Source organism: Leguminivora glycinivorella, chromosome 25 (genome assembly GCF_023078275.1).
Source record: "Leguminivora glycinivorella isolate SPB_JAAS2020 chromosome 25, LegGlyc_1.1, whole genome shotgun sequence".
Taxonomy (NCBI): Eukaryota; Metazoa; Arthropoda; class Insecta; order Lepidoptera; family Tortricidae; genus Leguminivora; species Leguminivora glycinivorella.
Window position 1 is genome coordinate 3859700 of NC_062995.1, and position 18204 is coordinate 3877903.

Below are 18204 nucleotides of genomic sequence, written 5' to 3' on the forward strand. Positions count from 1 at the left end.
GTCAACTTACATTGGCCACTTACGCGTCAGTAGAGGGACAGTCATACTTCTGTCCCTTTTCATCTGGCGCGACTGCCCGCCGTCCTTGAAACGGCCAATCACAGCGCGCTTAACACATTCCCCGCCCGCTCCTCGCACCCCAAACACTGGTGACTCGTATCGCGAACCAAATATACAAGACTGCCACTCTATAGGAGGTTCTCTGTGCTAGTTTCGAAGTCGTGACAGTTTTCAGACGTCCGTGACAGGCATCGCCTCGGCCATTTTGTACAACCGCGTTAAGAGCAAACGTCACCCAGCGTAAAAATCAACAAAACAAATCATGCAGTGATATCATAAAGAGATACCCAAAAACGCTGGCTACGCTAACAGGACTCAGGGTTCAGCATGAGCTAAAGCTTAGGTACTACTTTCCCAAGCGCTTATCATGATGAGTCGTACCAAAACAGCGTGTCTTTATATAATCTCTATATTGTACCAAACCTGAGTTCTACTAGGTACAGCCGAGCCAGTGTCAGCTCAGTGTCAGCTCTATCTTGGATACTGCTCACCCACGAACTCACCGTGACGATTTCTTTAATTACGATGATAATTTGTTTGTTATTTTTCGAAATACATTAACTTTAATGACAATTGGCGTTCATTAATTTTTAATGGTTAATGACAATTAACCTTTTGACTGTGTAATTTTTGTTAATTAAGTTGGAAATATCCGTGGACACAGTAAATAAAATACTAGATAGTTTTCCAATGTATATTTGTGCCGACCGCACAGGCAAACGAACTGAACCAAACTGACATGTTTACATAATGTGATATTGTCTAGAAGACGATTCTATTCAACCAGTAGAGTTTATAATGGTGCACATACGAACTTCATAGTTAAAACTTACGTAGGTTCTAACATTGGCCCTTGAACCAATATAAACTCATGTACATCACATACATTAAACACATAGTAATCTAAGCAAATACATTAGACACATCCGCTGTCTAAAAACAAAACATTACCTACAACCTACAACACAAAAATAGGCATAGCAAAGGTATCAGTAAATTTCGTAAAGTATCCGTAACATATAAAACTACAAATAGTCAAAACATACATGAAACGGATCTAAAACAAACTATACCTTCACAAGTATATAGTATATTGCTTAGAGCCAAGTCACTTATTTAATGATACAAATAAATGACTAACAAACTTATCATGTTTTTCTTTTGCTAACGGTTTCGTTAAAACATCGGCCACCATTTCATCAGTTGATAGGTATTTTAAGATGACAGTACCTTCCTCAACGATTTCCCTGATGAAGTGATGCCGTACATCGATGTGCTTCGTTCTGGCGTGGTACATAGAATTAGCACACAATTTCAGTGCAGACTGACTGTCTTTTGTCTCTTACTCTCCCATGAGATCGTAGAATTTCCGATTTTGAACACAAAACCGGTATAAGATCGGCGATCGACCTCATTTGACGCAAAATCAGCATCAGCATATGCGACGATGTCTAAACCTGACTTCTGAAAAGTTAAACAATGATTAAGCGTACCTTTCAGATAGCGAAGAACGCGTTTCGCCGCTTTCCAGTGGTTCTCGTCGTACGCGTCGTTGAACTGGCTGAGTGAGCTGACAGCATGCGCAATATCTGGTCGCGTACATACCGCTATGTACATTAAACATCCTATCAGGCCTCTGTAGTCGTGCGTACAATCTCTCTTTGTAGATTTCACGAGCTTCAGACCTGTTTCCATAGGTGTTCGCGCAGGTTTGCAATCCGACATATGAAATCGTTCTAGCACCTTCTTAATATAGCTTGACTGGTCTAGAGTAATCTCGTCATTCTGTCTGCAAAGCCTCATTCCAAGAATGTGATGAGCTGGCCCTAAGTCTTTGATTTCAAAGGCCTTCTTTAATTCTTCTTTGATTCCAGCCGTATCTCGGCAATCAGCTGAAGAAAACAACATTATGTCATCAACATAGAGCGCAATTATACTTAATAATGGATTTCCCGCTCGACTTGACATAAACACAAGGTTCGGAAGATAAACGTTTGAACTTCATTTTGTTTGTCAAAACGCCATTTATTTTCTCATACCAAGACTTCGAAGCTTGCTTCAGTCCGTATATGGCCTTATTCAACTTGTAAACTTTATCTTCTTGGCCCTTAATCTTATAGCCTTCTGGCTGCTCCATAAAAACGGTTTCTTTTAAATCTCCATTCAAAAACGCCGTTTTTACATCAAGATGCTCGATATTCATGTTATGTTCCGTTGCTAAAGCTAGTAACGTACGTATAGTGGAATATCTTACTACAGGAGAAAACGTTTCCTCGTAATCAATACCGTATTTCTGGGTATAACCTTTTGCAACAAGGCGCGCTTTGTATCTCAGTATTTCCCCATCGAGGCCAAGCTTTCTTTTAAAGATCCACTTGCATTTGACAGGCCGTTGCTTCGCATCGCGGTCAGTCAGAGTCCAACACTTGTTATCGATGAAGGATTTATACTCTTCTGCCATCGCGGCTTTCCACTTACTCGCATCCGGGCCACTCAGTGCCTCGCGAACTGTTTGAGGGTCCCCTGTGTCACTGCATACAGTGTTTGCTATATTAGCAGACTCAAACTCACTCGTTCCGTCCGTAGAGTTTTCAAAGTCTTCCAGTGTTGAATCTCCTGGGACATACGTCTCATCCGCAGGGTCATCTGGGGTCTCACTGCTGCTCTCAGAATCATCTGTTGTAATGACGCTGTTATCTTGAGCGTTTTCATCAGATATTTCTGCGGGCTCTTGGGGTAAAACGGGTAAAGCGGGTTGCACCTGAGTATTATTAGCGACAGTTACATTGTTCGTCAAACTAATCTGAGTGTAACGTGAACTGTCATACTCATCTGATGAAGTGTCATTCCAAAAAGCATGTTCTAGAAAAATCACGTTTCTAGCTTTTATGACAGTCTTCGGGTTCTCCGGATCTATCAGTCTGTAACCTTTTGTGTCGTCACAGTATCCGGCAAAAATATACTTCTTACTTTTGGGATCCAGTTTGTCCCGTTTGTGCTGAAGGGCATAAGCTTGACAGCCAAAAATGCGCAGGTAGCTAAGATTCTCCTTTTTACCTGTCCACTTTTCTTCTGGTGTACTGCCCATCACAGCCTTAGTCGGAGAGCGATTCTTAAGATAGACGGCGGTGTTAACCGCTTCTGCCCAGAATTCCTTTTTCAAGCCTGCTTCCTGAAGCATGCACCTGGCTTTCTCCGTAACGCTTCTTATCGCGCGCTCCGCGACTCCGTTCTGAGCTGATGACCTTGGAACCGTGGTCTGATGTCGAATTCCATGCGCCTTCAGGAACTTCTGAAATTTAGAATTGACATATTCACCACCATTGTCACTACGAAGAACTTTTATTTTCTTATTGGTTTGGTTTTCCACGAGAGCTTTGAATTCTTTAAACATCTCAAAAACCTCATCCTTCCGCCTAAGAAAATAAACAAATGTTTTTCTTGACAAGTCATCAATGAACAACAGGAAATATCTTTTCCCACCTATGGACGGACACGGTAGTGGTCCCATGACGTCACTGTGAACTAACCCAAGGATTTCCTTAGCCCTGGTCTCAGATTTCTTCGGAAATGGCAACTTAGTCTGTTTACCTAAAATACAGGAAACACACGACTCAAAATTATTGTTGTCATAAGAAATACCAGTGACCATACCTTTTCTCAGTAACTCCATACTGCGGGCGTTCAGATGAGATAGACGTCGATGCCAAACTTGTTGTGTTGACTGGCTTTCAGTAGCAGGGATCTGTGGTGCTTGCTTCACGCTCACGGCAGCAGTCGGCACCGCTACGCTGTCACCTGTACCCAAAGACAAAGACATAGCCTGCGAAGATGGCTCGCTACACACAGCAGAAAGAGTTTCGATGGCATCGAGTTGATAAATACCATCCCTTAAAGTAGCTGTAGCTAAAACCTGCCCTTTGTCTAAAACTTTACACACGCCAGAACGAAACACAATTTCGTAACCTTTCCTGTCCATAGCACTAACAGATAATAAATTTGCAGACAATTTAGGTACTAAGTATACATTACTTATAGATCTCACACTATTGTCCTTTAACAAAGCTTGAGCAGTTCCTTTCCCAGCTGTCAATAAGGCTTCACCATTCGCGATGTATACCTTCTTTGATTTATCAGTAGTAAAATCTGATAAAAAACTGCGATCGTTGCAGAAATGCTGTGCCGCACCACTGTCGACGTACCAAACGTCACGGTTGGCTCCTGCGGCCAATGCAGTAAGCATCGTCTGGCTTTTCATGCCACTCTTCTTGCCGTCAGAGTTTTCTGGACAATCCTTCTTGGTATGTCCACTCTTTTTGCATCTGAAGCATTTAATTGGGTTGCGTGCTTTCCGAGTTGCAAAAGCCGTAGCATCTTCATTTTTCTCATTGCGTCTTGAATTTTCTAGAAGCAATTTGGCTTTGACATTTTCGCTTGACAGTGACGTGTTCGAATTTTCTAGAGCCATTATCAACGGGTCGTAATCGCTTGTCAAGCCACTGAGTAAAATCACGGCCACGAAGTCATCTTCCAATGCCTTCCCGATGTCGCTCAGCTGTTGCGATATATCCATGACCTTGTTGACGTAAACCTCCATGCTACCACATTCGCTCAGTTTGATGGCAAACAATGTGCGTAGCAGTCCGAGCCGTCGTGACAAGCCTCGGTCCTCGTATGCCTTTTGCAGGTTACTCCACGCTTCGCGAGCCGTCTTGGCATTTCTAATTTGTGGAAACACACAAGGCTGTACGTTTAAGGCGATTTTCGCGAGCGCCTTCTCCTGCTTCTTCGCGTCTTCATTTTTATTTTCAGGCGTGCTTATACATTCCCAAAGATCATCGTGGATAAGCACCATCCGCATCATAAACTTCCAAGATGAATAATTCTGTATTCCAGACAGTTTTTCGATGAAAACATTCTGACTGGCAGATGCCATCTTTTGTTTTTGTTGCAAAAATTTTTGAAAAATAATTTGATGAAATTTCACGCGAACACTTCGGAAAATTATTACTATCGTAGAAAATTTACTGCATGATCTGCTACCAAGTTGGAAATATCCGTGGACACAGTAAATAAAATACTAGATAGTTTTCCAATGTATATTTGTGCCGACCGCACAGGCAAACGAACTGAACCAAACTGACATGTTTACATAATGTGATATTGTCTAGAAGACGATTCTATTCAACCAGTAGAGTTTATAATGGTGCACATACGAACTTCATAGTTAAAACTTACGTAGGTTCTAACAAATTACCGTTCGGCCAATACTCCTAGGCATTTCTTGCAGCCAATCAATAAATAATATCCTAAAACATCTGGACGACCGAGCTTCGCTCGGTTCTATTTTATTATATCACGTCTTTAAAAAAAAAACTTATAAATACAAGAACAAAAAAAAAACGAAACAAAATATTAAAACTTAATTTCTGGCCGGGATTCGAAACCCTGACACCTGCAATCTGTCTGCGAACATTAAACCGACCTCGTACGACTGAGCTAAGCGCAGCCGATGTGCGCGGGGCGAAATTAACGACCATATTTAACGTTTACTAACGCGAAAGAAAAACTCATTAAAACTCCATAATTCGCCGTTTTCCGGGACCTAAGGCTACGCTAGATCGATTTTCCAACCCCGAGAACCCCTACATAACAAATTTCAGCGAAGCTAATCTTCGGGTGGCCGTCCACCCGTGTGACAAATCTCAGCGCGCTAGGACCATTTTGAAATTTTTCAAAAAAAAAAAGTCAGCCATATTGATTTTTTTAATGACACTTTTTTCTACTTAAAACCCTGTATGACATTTGGTCGAGCAGCCCCGGCTATCTCTTACCGTTTAAAAGTTGCCATACAAAACAAAAGTGGCCAGTTTTCTCACATTTGTAGTATTTTTCAATTTTTTTTATTTCATTCCAATCAAGGCCTCTTGGAGATTCTACAACAAAAATTTGAGCACTCTACGACAAACTTGAAAAATCTTAAAAAAAAGTCGGCCATCTTGAAAAAAAAAAAATGGCGGCGTCAAAAACTGCCCAGGGTGGCTAGCCGAATGGCACAATCGCTCACGAAACGCTCACGAAACGAAGCGCTAGTAGATATCTATCTCTATCGCGCTTGCGTATTGGCGCGACAGAGCCAGCGGCGTATCGCTTTCGTTTGGCGTCGGAGAAATGCCATTCGGCTACGGGGCCAGGGTCCTCTATAACATTTTGGTCGAGCACCCCCCGGCTATCTCCTGCCGTTTGGCCAGACCGTTCAACATTTTTTTACCCGGAACCGGTAGACCGACGGTCGGATTTTTCCGGGGTCGCAAGATCAACCTCTATACTACCACAGCCACACCAAATACTGCCACCTGCAAAATCTCCTGGCTATTTTTGGAAAAATGTCAATCGGGTTGCAGCTTTATATTATAAAGAAAAATAGAATAGAATATAGAATTGATAAATAAATGAATATACAAGAATTGCTCATTTAAAAGTATATGATATTCTTAAAGAAAATATATAAGTTATATTTAACCAAATTAACATGCAAAGAATTAAGTTATTTTATTTCATCTTTGTTTTAACGACAGGTAGGATAGGATAAGATTGGCTTAATAGTAATTTGAGGAAAGATTTCGTTTAATTTTTATCTAAAAAACCGGCCAAGAGCGTGTCGGGCCACGCTCAGTGTAGGGTTCCGTAGTTTTTCGTATTTTTCTCAAAAACTACTGAACCTATCAAGTTCAAAACAATTTTCCTAGAAAGTCTTTATAAAATTTTTTTTTCATATTTTTTAAACATATGGTTCAAAAGTTAGAGGGGGGGGACGCACTTTTTTTCCTTTAGGAGCGATTATTTCCGAAAATATTAATATTATCAAAAAACGATCTTAGTAAACCCTTATTCATTTTTAAATACCTATCCAACAATATATCACACGTTGGGGTTGGAATGAAAAAAAATATCAGCCCCCACTTTACATGTAGGGGGGGGGGGTACCCTAACAAAACATTTTTTTTCATTTTTTATTTTTGCACTTTGTTGGCGTGATTGATATACATATTGGTACCAAATTTCAGCTTTCTAGTGCTTACGGTTACTGAGATTATCCGCGGACGGACGGACAGACAGACATGGCGAAACTATAAGGGTTCCTAGTTGACTACGGAACCCTAAAAACACTACGTGACGTCACGCGAGGCAAGTCCATTGGGCGTTTAGTGTTTTGTATTCGATATCAGTTATATGACTTCACCACGTTAAATATTGCCGGTTATAAAAAGTACATCCTGTATTTTGCTTTATAATCCTGTATTTTCTACATATAAATTCCTCACCATTTTACGATATAATATGATCTCGTACCAACGTCGATCCCCACATGTACTTCAAAATAAAATATGAATAATCGGCGGCGCGTGTGTTAGCTCATTGAATTATATATATTTTATGTATGTGGATTCATATTGAAAGATAAGCGGTCAGCTACCTGCATAGTGAGTGACACGCTTAAATATAAGTCTAAAGTACTTAGATGATAAATCGCATTATTTTATTTGGCAGTAGTAGTAGTAGATTCCACGATGTATACTAAATTTATTATTTATAAATTAAATTATTTACTGACGCATGTGGAAAATAGGTATATTAAGTTAAAATTGTTACTCTAGTAGTCTTATCAAATACAACCCTTTCAGGCTTAGCATATAGCGTGATGCGCACAGTTGAAATAAATTTTGGCGTTTTGTACACAACATGCGGTTTGTCGAATGTCGAGAGAGGTCATTGCCCTTCCCCGCTGCCGCGCCACGGCCGCGCGGTCGGTATCATAATACCTACACTACCCGCGTCACTGCGCTCGCTTGACTAGATCGAACGCAAATATTAATACCGTATTATTTTTAGAAGCATTCTATTAAACTTACCCAAATTCACGAATCTTATTTATCTTGTCTTTTTAGTTAATAAGATAAGAACTCTAGTAACTTTAATATTTTTTTGGAATGGTAAAAACCTATTTTTGCTAAATTATCGCAAATTTTATCAAGCACTGGAGTAGGAAAACACAATTTCAGTTTATTGATATATTTAAAGGAGGCAATGCGACGTTTCTTATTTTTTTTAACATGAATATTTTTTTGTGTCTGTTTCGCTAGGTATGACAAATTGTCATATAGCACTCGAGTAAATTGACCCAAACTACGTATACACGCTAAAAATATCATTCTAAATGCAATACAGTTACATTTTTTCTCTCGAATATTTTTTTTACCACATTAGGTCAAATTAAAAATTATAACCACAAATTACCAAATTACTAAAAAAGCACCTTAGGAATGTGACCCAAAACGAAATGTTAAATTTATATGTTATCAATGTATTTATAAACGAAAACAAAATCGACTTTAATATTTTTTTAACTTAGGGCCCAAAATATAGCCAGCGCCGCAGGACTATAGTGTATGTTATCTCTGATAAGGCTAGGCGCCTTTGACCAACTCTAAGGGCCAGCAATGTGTGCTTGCACCTCCTATACGAATGCTTTACAGGATTGCGGTACAGCTAGAGAGATGGTGCTGCCATCTATACAACTAGGGAACAAATCAAATTATTTTCTTAATATTTAAACATTGTCAATGCAACAAGTACACATATCAGTTTAATTATAGGGCTTTATCATGTGATTGTATTTCTATATCAGACATATTTGACAAACAAAAACACGCCTGCAAACCTTTCCGAGTAGATCCGTAAAGAAATGCAAAGATAGATTTGCAGTTCGTGAAATTTTGCTGCTTGCAGTTTGCTAATATTCTTAGGTGTGACTGTCGCAAAAAGATCCTGATCAAAGACTTAGGGCCTATTTAGACGGTACGGTTTGTGTGGTAGGGGACAGCACAGCGGATATCATCTCGCTCGAATCTAGGGCAGAGCCCAACTGGGGTAGTACCTCCGCCTTACAGAAGACCGCAGCCAAATAGCACTAGACCCTACTCATAGTGTTGTGTTCCTGCCGGTGAGTAAGGCTGCCAGAGTTCAACGAGGGTGCGGTGTGCTGATGACGGGAGATTACGGAACTGACTTATTCCATCTATTGTCCTTTGAGTCGTTGGCAACCCGAACCCTCCTTGGAACTTGTGCACTTCTTTTTACTGTGTATTTAACGGCAAAGTCGGTCTAGCACAACTTGTTACACGATATTGAAAGTCGCACTGTACTAAGTACTTATACCTAAATGTGAACTTGCACGCCAGAACGCAAGTTGTGTTAAACCACCTCTTCTGATAAATCAAGTTAGACCAGGATTTGAATAAAACAGCAGTAATAAGTTGGTTTTCAATATCTACATATCAAACATATCTTAGACAGTCACTGATAATGACTAGATCGTGACAAAGTTATCTCCAACACAATTTGTTTTAAATACTTAATTACCACGAGATATCAGTTGTTTTTTAGTCGCTCTGAAGAAAAGACATGGCGCTGAGTCCGTATAAATTAGACACGAATATATTTATAGAAACCAATGTACAGTCGATCGACTATGATGGGGTTATACTCATTCTCTATCCAGAAGAAAAGAACGTACCTCTCTCAAGAGACATCGGAAGTTATGTCAAAGAAATAACGAAACTAGACAGACACGTATATAAAGAATGTACTCTTTGGAACTGTGAGCATGTTAGTGGTAAAAGACTTATAATGGCACCGACCGGAAAGATCACACCATATCATGATGTAAGAGTTGTGAAAGAAGCAGCAAAGAAAGGAGTTTTGAGGGCATTGGGCGCTGGTATCAAGAAACCTTTACTGATCATACCTTTCTGTGTAGACTACCCTGATGGACAATTAGTATCTATCCTTGGCGCTTTTGAAGCTTTATATCAACCTCTACATGTAGTTGAACGCGGAGGAACGAATAACTTCTACAAGATCGGGTTCCATGCTGAAGAGAAAAACACGGAAGCTTTTAAAAAGGTTGTGAACAATGCTATTGCTTTGGAAACGGCTAGGATTGTCGCTAGAGACATCGCTGGAGGGGATCCTGAAAGAATGTCACCAGTAAAAGTAGTAGATTATGTAAGGAAGTCTTTTGATGGATGCAGTAACGTAGTTTTAACTGCTTTTGATGATGAGAAATATATTGCAGAAGAATTTCCGCTTTTAGCGGCCGTCTCTAGAGCTTCCAGTCGCGTAGAAAGGCATAAGCCTTGTGTGCTACAAATTGTATATACTCCTTCAAATGAAGCGAGGGTTACTGAAACTATAATGTTGGTTGGCAAAGGCGTTACATATGACACGGGCGGCGCTGATGTTAAGATATCAGGAAAAATGGCTGGAATGTCTAGAGACAAGAGTGGGGCAGCATCTGTCGCTGGATTCCTAAAAGCCTGCTCCATACTTAAACCAACACATCTCAAGGTTATCGGAGTACTCTGTCTCTGTAGGAACTCTATAGGAGCAGACTCTTACGTAGCTGATGAGTTACTAGTCTCCAGAAGTGGTAAAACTGTTAGAGTGACGAACACAGACGCTGAAGGACGATTCGCGATGGCTGACGCGCTTTTCAAGCTGGGAGAAGTCGCTAATAAGCATATAAATCCACATATTTATACTATAGCTACTTTGACTGGGCATGCTAGAGCTTGCTACGGAGGGTATGTAGCAGCAATGGATAATTTCGCTGCTAGAGCTACAAATCATTCTAACCGTCTTCAGTTTAGCGGTACCAGGGTCGCTGAAGGCATAGAAGTGTCTGTGATTAGACCAGAAGATCTGACAGTCAATGATGGTAAATGCAAAGGTGATGATCTGATTCAAGTGGATATGGATACGAAGGCTCGTCACCATCAGCTCGCGGCCGGGTTCCTGATTAAAGTGGGGGGTCTGGAAGATAGGAATGTGAAGTATACTCATTTAGATATAGCTGGAGCTGCCGGGTCACCTCCTGATGAGCCTACGGCGGTGCCTATTCTGACTTTGTGTCATTTGCACAAAGTTACTACTCTGTAAGGTTTTGAAAATTGTGAATTTCGACAGCTCTTTTGTTCAAAAGATGGTTCTGGTGATTTATTGTATTCAACTAAAGTATAAGGAAGGCGGCTGCCGGGTCGTACAAAGCAAAAAAAACATATACTTGACTAAATATTTTGATATTTTGATTGATTTCACCACATTCCGAAGTTAAACTTGATCAAATAATTAATGAATCTACGGTTGTACTTACGTTATTATATCGCTATTGCTGCGACATGTTTCGGGCCAATTTGGAGGCTCCTCTTCAGGCATACTTATAGAAGTTCACGCGGCGGCTAAACTCCGTGGACTCAGATATTCATTAATTATTTGAACATGTCTCACGAAATTTTAACGTGTATAAACTTGATCACTTTGTGGTTTTGTGGATCAATTTGTATGCCAACCGGCAAAACATACCTACTTAGTTTGTTCCTCAGACCATTCATAGACCTAAGACCTACCTACGTTTTACAAATAAAGCGTTCTGATTCTGATTATGGTAGAATAGATCTTTAAAAAATTATGAATTTGAATAATAAAAATATTCAATGATGTTGATGAAAATGATACTTTTATTTCATTTCATAATTTTATGTACCTACACGATGTATATTGCGTTTTTGTATTTTTCTTCCTATTTACTTATTTTAAAACATGTTTATTTGTTTTTAAATTAATCTATCATTTATAATCTGATGTCAAAGTCTCCTATTATTTCTAAATGTTGGTTTGTCCGGGAAGATAAGATAATTTATGTGTTAAGATTAAGTTTTGATAAAGAAATTATTATTTATAATATTAAATTGATGCAATAAAATGCCTACCTAACGTAACTGCTGCATATTTCATTGTATACATAATGATGTACCTATTTTCTTTATAAGGTACAGCGGGGCAAACCTCGACTGGGGGGGGGGGGGGATAATTGTAACTGGTGTGGTCCATTTTCATGTTTTGCAATGTTTGCATTATTAAATAGTGTGTCGCATTTTATCCACTAGTGGGTAAAGTAATTTGACCTTGAATAAAGTCAAATTAACTGCTATAAAATTGATAAAAGTATGTGAATCTAGTAATAAAGATGATTTACCACCTGGGGAACTACTGGAAGCAGTGACAAATGCATTTTTTGCGTTGTAGTTTCCACGCTATAGTGAGGGGAAAAGTTTTGTGTTACACACGAGTGCAAATGTATTTTACTTCTCGTATGTTGAAAAACTCGCAAGTTCAGGATTCTATTCTCGAACCACTCGCTTCGCTCGTGGTTCATCTATAGCATCCTTTCTCTTGCTCGTTTTTCAATTCCACACTCGGCGTGAAAATACAACTTTGCCCCCTTGTATAACAAATAACTATTATTTATTTATTAACATATACAAGTACAGTGTCCCACAAAACAGTTTCCACGGTTTGACTGTGGGATCGTGCAGTCTCTACTCTCTTAAAATATTATAAAATAATCTATATCATTAAATACTTATGATAAACTATTTTTATACGCAATTTATTAGGTAACTACGCAGCTTTTTACCTTTAACTTTGTTGGCTTCCTGTCTGATGTCAGTGGGCAGGCTGCTGAGTATGTAGGGAAAGCGTTTGTGAAGACATCTATCTCCGTAGTAGTTAGTGTGAAATGTTTCCCATAGGGTGTTCCAAGAAGTTTCCCTTAAGTATGGGAATCACTTTAAAAAGTTACGGTTTGGCCACCCGCCATTATTTATTAATATTCATATATGCCTCAGCTAAATAAAAGAAACTCAAATAGGGTCATGGGATATCGTTCGCCTGGGAGTACGTATGAGTATTATATTATTTGTTAGTGACCCTCGGCACAACAAACTTGCCCGCAGACACCGACCTGGTTCCACAAACATCGTTAGAGTGTAACAATTTGCTAAGCTGTAGAAGAAATGTTATTGTTTTAGACGCCATCCCGCTTTTCACGAAAGACATTGCTCTGCCGGCGCCCCTCCGCGCTCTGCCTTATGACATCAACAGCGTCATGCATTTCGGGGACCGGGACTTTAGCAAGAATGGACACAGGACTATTATATTTAAGGTAATTTAATAAACATACATAGGTACTTAAATTTTATGCCGGTATATTCACAAATAGGGTAGACAGAGCACACGAAACTGCTCAAGTTTTAGCGTTACTTAGAAATGTAAGGGTTGAAAGAAAACGAAAAATTTGTGACAGCAGTGGCCCATTTCTCAAACCTGAAAGTTACAAGCTGAAGTCTCTTTAAACTTATTTAAAAATTGCAAACGGGACTTAATCGCGTATTTACTATGTTTTAAACACTATGTTGAGTCTGCTCCGAGACCACGGGGACAATGCCGTCCTTGAAACGTCGGAGGTTAGTGTTTAAAACATAGTGTTTAAACATAGTAAATACGCGATTAAGTCCCGTTTGCAATTTTTAAATATGTGTAAAAATCGTGAAAGTTTGAATCAGTGTCTCTTTAAACTTGTCATAATTAGACATTGACTACCACTTGTAAATTGTAACTTGTAGCTTCGAGAAAAGGGCCCCTGGTAGCTTAGCCTATCGCCACACCACTATTGAACCCAAATCCCACGGTTGACTTCTGAGACACCCACGGGAGGAAAGGAAAAGATGTGGTGACATGTTTTGCCCGTCAGTACACTGTGGCAAATAATTTCAGAATTTACCGAGCTTAAAACGCTTTGAATTTCTTTTCATTGTACTTCCCTTAGATTAATAATCTAAGACACTTTCAAAATTACCTTACCGAGTAACCTTATACCTTACCTTACGAGATACGAAAACAAACCATCTCTATAAAAAAACTTTAACATGTATTATTTGAAATGTGATTAAAAATTATACATTGTGTACGAGTGAAACTCTCTTTAAAGGATCGGGACACGAAGCAAAAATGGGACGGTCCGAGCGAACTAGACTTCCGCAAGATAGAGATCATATACGGCCCAGAGTGCAGGGAGAGAGACCGCCAAGAGAAGATAGAGCTTTGCCACATGTACCCTGGCATCCCGCTTGTGAAAAGAAGGAAAAGATCCGTCGATCTAGAAACTACTAGAAGCTTAAGAGTTAATCCTGACATAACTCCACCACCAAGTTCTCCAACCGACGCACCTAACGAAACAGATGAAATTTTGAAAAACTTGGATATTGCAGATGATATCCAAAAGATAGTTGATGAAGTTTTCAAGCTATCTAACAAAGCTTTAATTAATACTAGAGCGAAACATTGCAATGTATCTAAAGACCTCTTAAGAACAACAGAAAAACCTGTAGATATACATGGAATAATTGAAATTGTAGCAGAATACGCTCAAAATATGGTAGATCAAGCCACTAGAAACTTAACAGCATTTTGTACTGAATCAGAATCTGTCGAAAAATACCAGAGACAGCAATGTCGAGGCTGCAACAGGCCTTATTTTTCAACTAAAGTCAACAAACCTTTTCCAAGCACAAAACATCGACCGTACATCGTACAGTCTACCAGACATGGCGGTGGTTTCAGCAAGCGTATTTATGACCCGCAGTTTCACTTGAGAGCGCAAAATGACAATGAAACATCTCAAAATGAGACTAAAGCTGAACCACATGATAGAAAGAAGAGACAAGCTTTGAGCCCAGCGTTGAAACGACAGATACAGAGATTAGATTTAAAAGACGGAGATACAAAGCGGTCCAAGCGCGAAGCTGCTGAATCAAACAGGTGAGATTTCAGTCAATAAATCATTCATGTGCAATTATAGTTTTATTTCTAAGTACGCTGTCTGCATCCTGACGATCGAGTATAACAGTTTGCCAGATCAAGTTACTGTCTTGACCAAACTTGAAAGATTGTCTTAATTTGTAACTAACGCAATTATAGTTCCCATAGTATAACAATAAACTGGTAAACAGATAGAGATTTTTGCAAAAAAAGTTAGGCTAGAAAGTTACTTACTCGGAAATCCTTTGTTCAGTCTTTAGATTTATCTTAAACTTCATCGTCCTCTTGCCCTTATCCAAGCTACTTTGGGTCGGCGTGTAGTGTGACATGCCACACTCACACTACAACTCCCAGCGTGCGTAGCCGAATGGCACAAACGCTCACGAAACGAAACGCTAGTAGATATCTATCCCTATCGCTCTTGCGTATTGGCGCGACAGAGCCGGACTACGTTTCGTTTTCGTTTGGCGTCGGAGAAATGCCATTCGGCTACGGGGTCTGACCATACTATATAAGTTGCCGCTAATTGTAATTCAACACAGAATAAACCTATATTTCATACAAATTCTGGCAGGGTCGTCATGTGATGTGGGGGACTAAAGGACAAGTCGATTGTATGGAATATAGGTTTATTCTGTGTTGTTTTACAATTAGCGGCAACTTATATAGTATGGTCAGGAGTTTTAGTGTGAGTGTGGCCTGTCACACTACAGGCGCAGCATAATCTTCCTCTTCCATACATCTTTGTCATCCGTCATCTCATCATTAACTTGCTATCTTTTCATTTGTCTCACAAAGTCCATCCATCTCTTCCTCGGTTTTCGTCTTTTACTTCATTCCACATTCATCCGTAATATCTTCCTCGTCATATTTTATAACAACATGTAAATTTTTATATATTTTATTAATATATTTATGTATATAGTTATTTACCTTTATGTATTTATGTTTATGTATTTTATATTTTTAGTCTGTATTGTGCGATAAGTTTATTTCTTCGAATTTGCTGACTCCTACTGACATAATGTAAATTTATCAATTTCCGCTACCTTAATGTTGTCTGAAAGAAATCGCTCTTTAGCGATAAGACCGCCTGTTGTTTACCTTTTTTCGTGTTGCTTCCTTGTTGTATTATATCAAGGTGTTCAATAAAGAGTATTTGTATTGTATTGTATGTGAATGCTTCTAACATGTTTTGAGTCTTTACCTGGTTCCCCCATTACTAAAATCTTAAACTAAAGTACCTTTGTAAACTCTGCGATCGTAGAAATAAGTAAAAAGATGTGCTTTTAAGAATCAGTCCTAGATGGTGCTGTTACTGATATCATGTTTGATGGAAGGAAGGGTAAGAGGACGCGCAGACAAAAGACAGCGATGGAAGGAATCCCCCGGGCAAGATACTCCGAGGAGGAGTCGGATGAAAGTCGGGGCAGTGAGGAATGGTGAGTCTTTGGGTATAAGAAGCTTAGGGATGCACTTTTTACGTGAGAAATGGCATATGCCGGGCGATTTGTATTGAATACGCCTGTGGCAAGTACCTACTTGAACCCACACACACACACACACACACACACACACACACACACACACACACCTAGTGCCTACAATTTGTAATCATTTAAATATAAAAGACACAATATCAAAGTACGCCTTCTCTAGTACTGTCGGATATTGGTATCGAACACAGACATTTTTGGGAATTTAATAGTTAAAGAATAAATTTGATGTCTGATAGTTACTTTTGTAAGTTTTGTATAATACATTAATGTCATGTTTTTTGGTGTAAGGGGTAAGAAGAAGAAGAAACGACCAGCCGTAGAAGCGTCTGATGAAATCCAAGAAGTCAAAGCGAAAAAGTCTCCTAAGCCAAAAATTAAGGAAAGGTGAGAGACCAAATCAATAACTTAAAAGATAAGGTACAGCGGGGCAAATCTCGACTGGGGGGCAATTGTAACTGATCCATTTTTTTCATTATTACCACTATGATGTTGAGTTCCACATGTATCCACTGAACACGCCTTCCATTTATAACCGGTGGACACTCTATTTAATAATGCAAACATTGTAAAACATGGAAAAAATTAACCAGTTACATTTGTCCCCCAGTCGAGATTTGCCCCGCTGTACCTTTAAATTAAATTCAAAGTACAGCTTGGCAAAATGATAATGGAACTATTTTTTTTTATATCATAACAATACAAACTTACTGTTCTCACACAAAAGTGACTCAATATACTTACATGCATATTAACGGTTTCCATAGTGTGGCGCCTCTATTATTCTACTTTTTTGCCAGGCTGTAATCCAATCCAATTTTGTATCAATAAATTTTTCCCTAGTGAGGGAAACTCGGAAACACGTGTTTTGTCCTTTAATACCAGTGAGTAAAAACGCATTTTATTCACTAGTGAGTAAAGTAATTTGACCTTGAATAAAGTCAAATTAACTGCTTTAAAATTGATAAAAGTAGTTGAATCTAGTAATAAAGATGATTTACCACCTGTGGAACTACTGGAAGCAGTGATAAACGCAGTTTTTGCGTTGTAGTTTCCTCGCTATAGTGAGGGGAAAAGTTTTGTGTTACACTCACTTCTCGTGTGTTAAAAAACTCGCAAGTTCAGGATTCTATTCTCGAACCACTCGCTTCGCTCATGATTCAACTATAGAATCCTTTCACTTGCTCGTTTTTCAATTCCACCGGCGTTAAAATACAACTTTGCCCCCTTGTATAACAAATAACTATTAATTCGTTCGCCAGACAAAATAAAATGACTGTGTCTAGTGTCCGCGATCGTGTTAATTTCACATGGCCGATGTTTCTGTCGCATCTGACAATTAATGAATGAGAAATAAATTATTTTCAACTAGCTTTTGCCCGTGGCTTCGCTCGCGAGTTAGAAAGAGACAAAAAGTAGCCTATGGCCACACCTCGGACACTGGTGATCAAATATATGAAAGAGGCGCGTTCCTAGCACACAGTCTAAGCTCGTGTATGTGAACGCGTACTATGCTTGTATGAGTGAAATATGACAGGCGGTAACTGTGAGGTAACCGAGAGGGGGTGGGCGGCACTTTCAGCGGGGAGCGGGAGTGGCCATACTGTACGTTAGTACTCTTTATTATACTGTGCTATGGCACTCTCTACTCGGTTCAAATTTACTCTTTTCCGCACTAATATCGTAATGTACTATTTTGTCATTTAACTTAACGTGTGTTGATAGAGAGCGCAATAAACCCCTAAAGCAGAAGGCAAAGAAAATCTCTGCTGAAGCATTTGGAGATTATTCCTCAACGGGTGAGGAAAATCAAGTGAACAGTGATGAAAATAATGAAGAAAAGAGTGAGGAAAAGAGTGAGAAAAGGTGAGAAATACTGAACGTCCTGATTATTGGTGTGGTGAAAAATTTTGTGTTTCACCATAGA

General features: G+C 39.3%; 2 protein-coding genes across 2 annotated transcripts in view; both read left to right on the forward strand.

Moving 5' to 3' along the window:
• Positions 1–18204, forward strand: part of LOC125239417 — a 61998-nt gene that overhangs the window by 18664 nt on the left and 25130 nt on the right. Inside the window, exons 5-9 of the mRNA XM_048146989.1 lie at positions 12993–13126; positions 13952–14781; positions 16122–16223; positions 16569–16664; positions 18003–18143. Coding sequence (XP_048002946.1) covers positions 12993–13126; positions 13952–14781; positions 16122–16223; positions 16569–16664; positions 18003–18143 — 1303 coding nt within the window. The remainder of the gene's footprint in view (positions 1–12992; positions 13127–13951; positions 14782–16121; positions 16224–16568; positions 16665–18002; positions 18144–18204) is intronic.
• LOC125239418 (putative aminopeptidase W07G4.4) lies at positions 9492–11197 on the forward strand. Its single transcript, XM_048146990.1, has one exon. It carries the CDS (start codon positions 9526–9528, stop codon positions 11059–11061), a length of 1536 nt encoding a protein of 511 aa, XP_048002947.1. The 5' UTR covers positions 9492–9525; the 3' UTR covers positions 11062–11197.

Excerpts from the sequence above, each read along its gene's own strand:
- LOC125239418 (XM_048146990.1), top strand. The coding sequence starts at position 9,526 with ATGGCGCTGAGTCCGTATAAATTAGACACGAATATATTTATAGAAACC.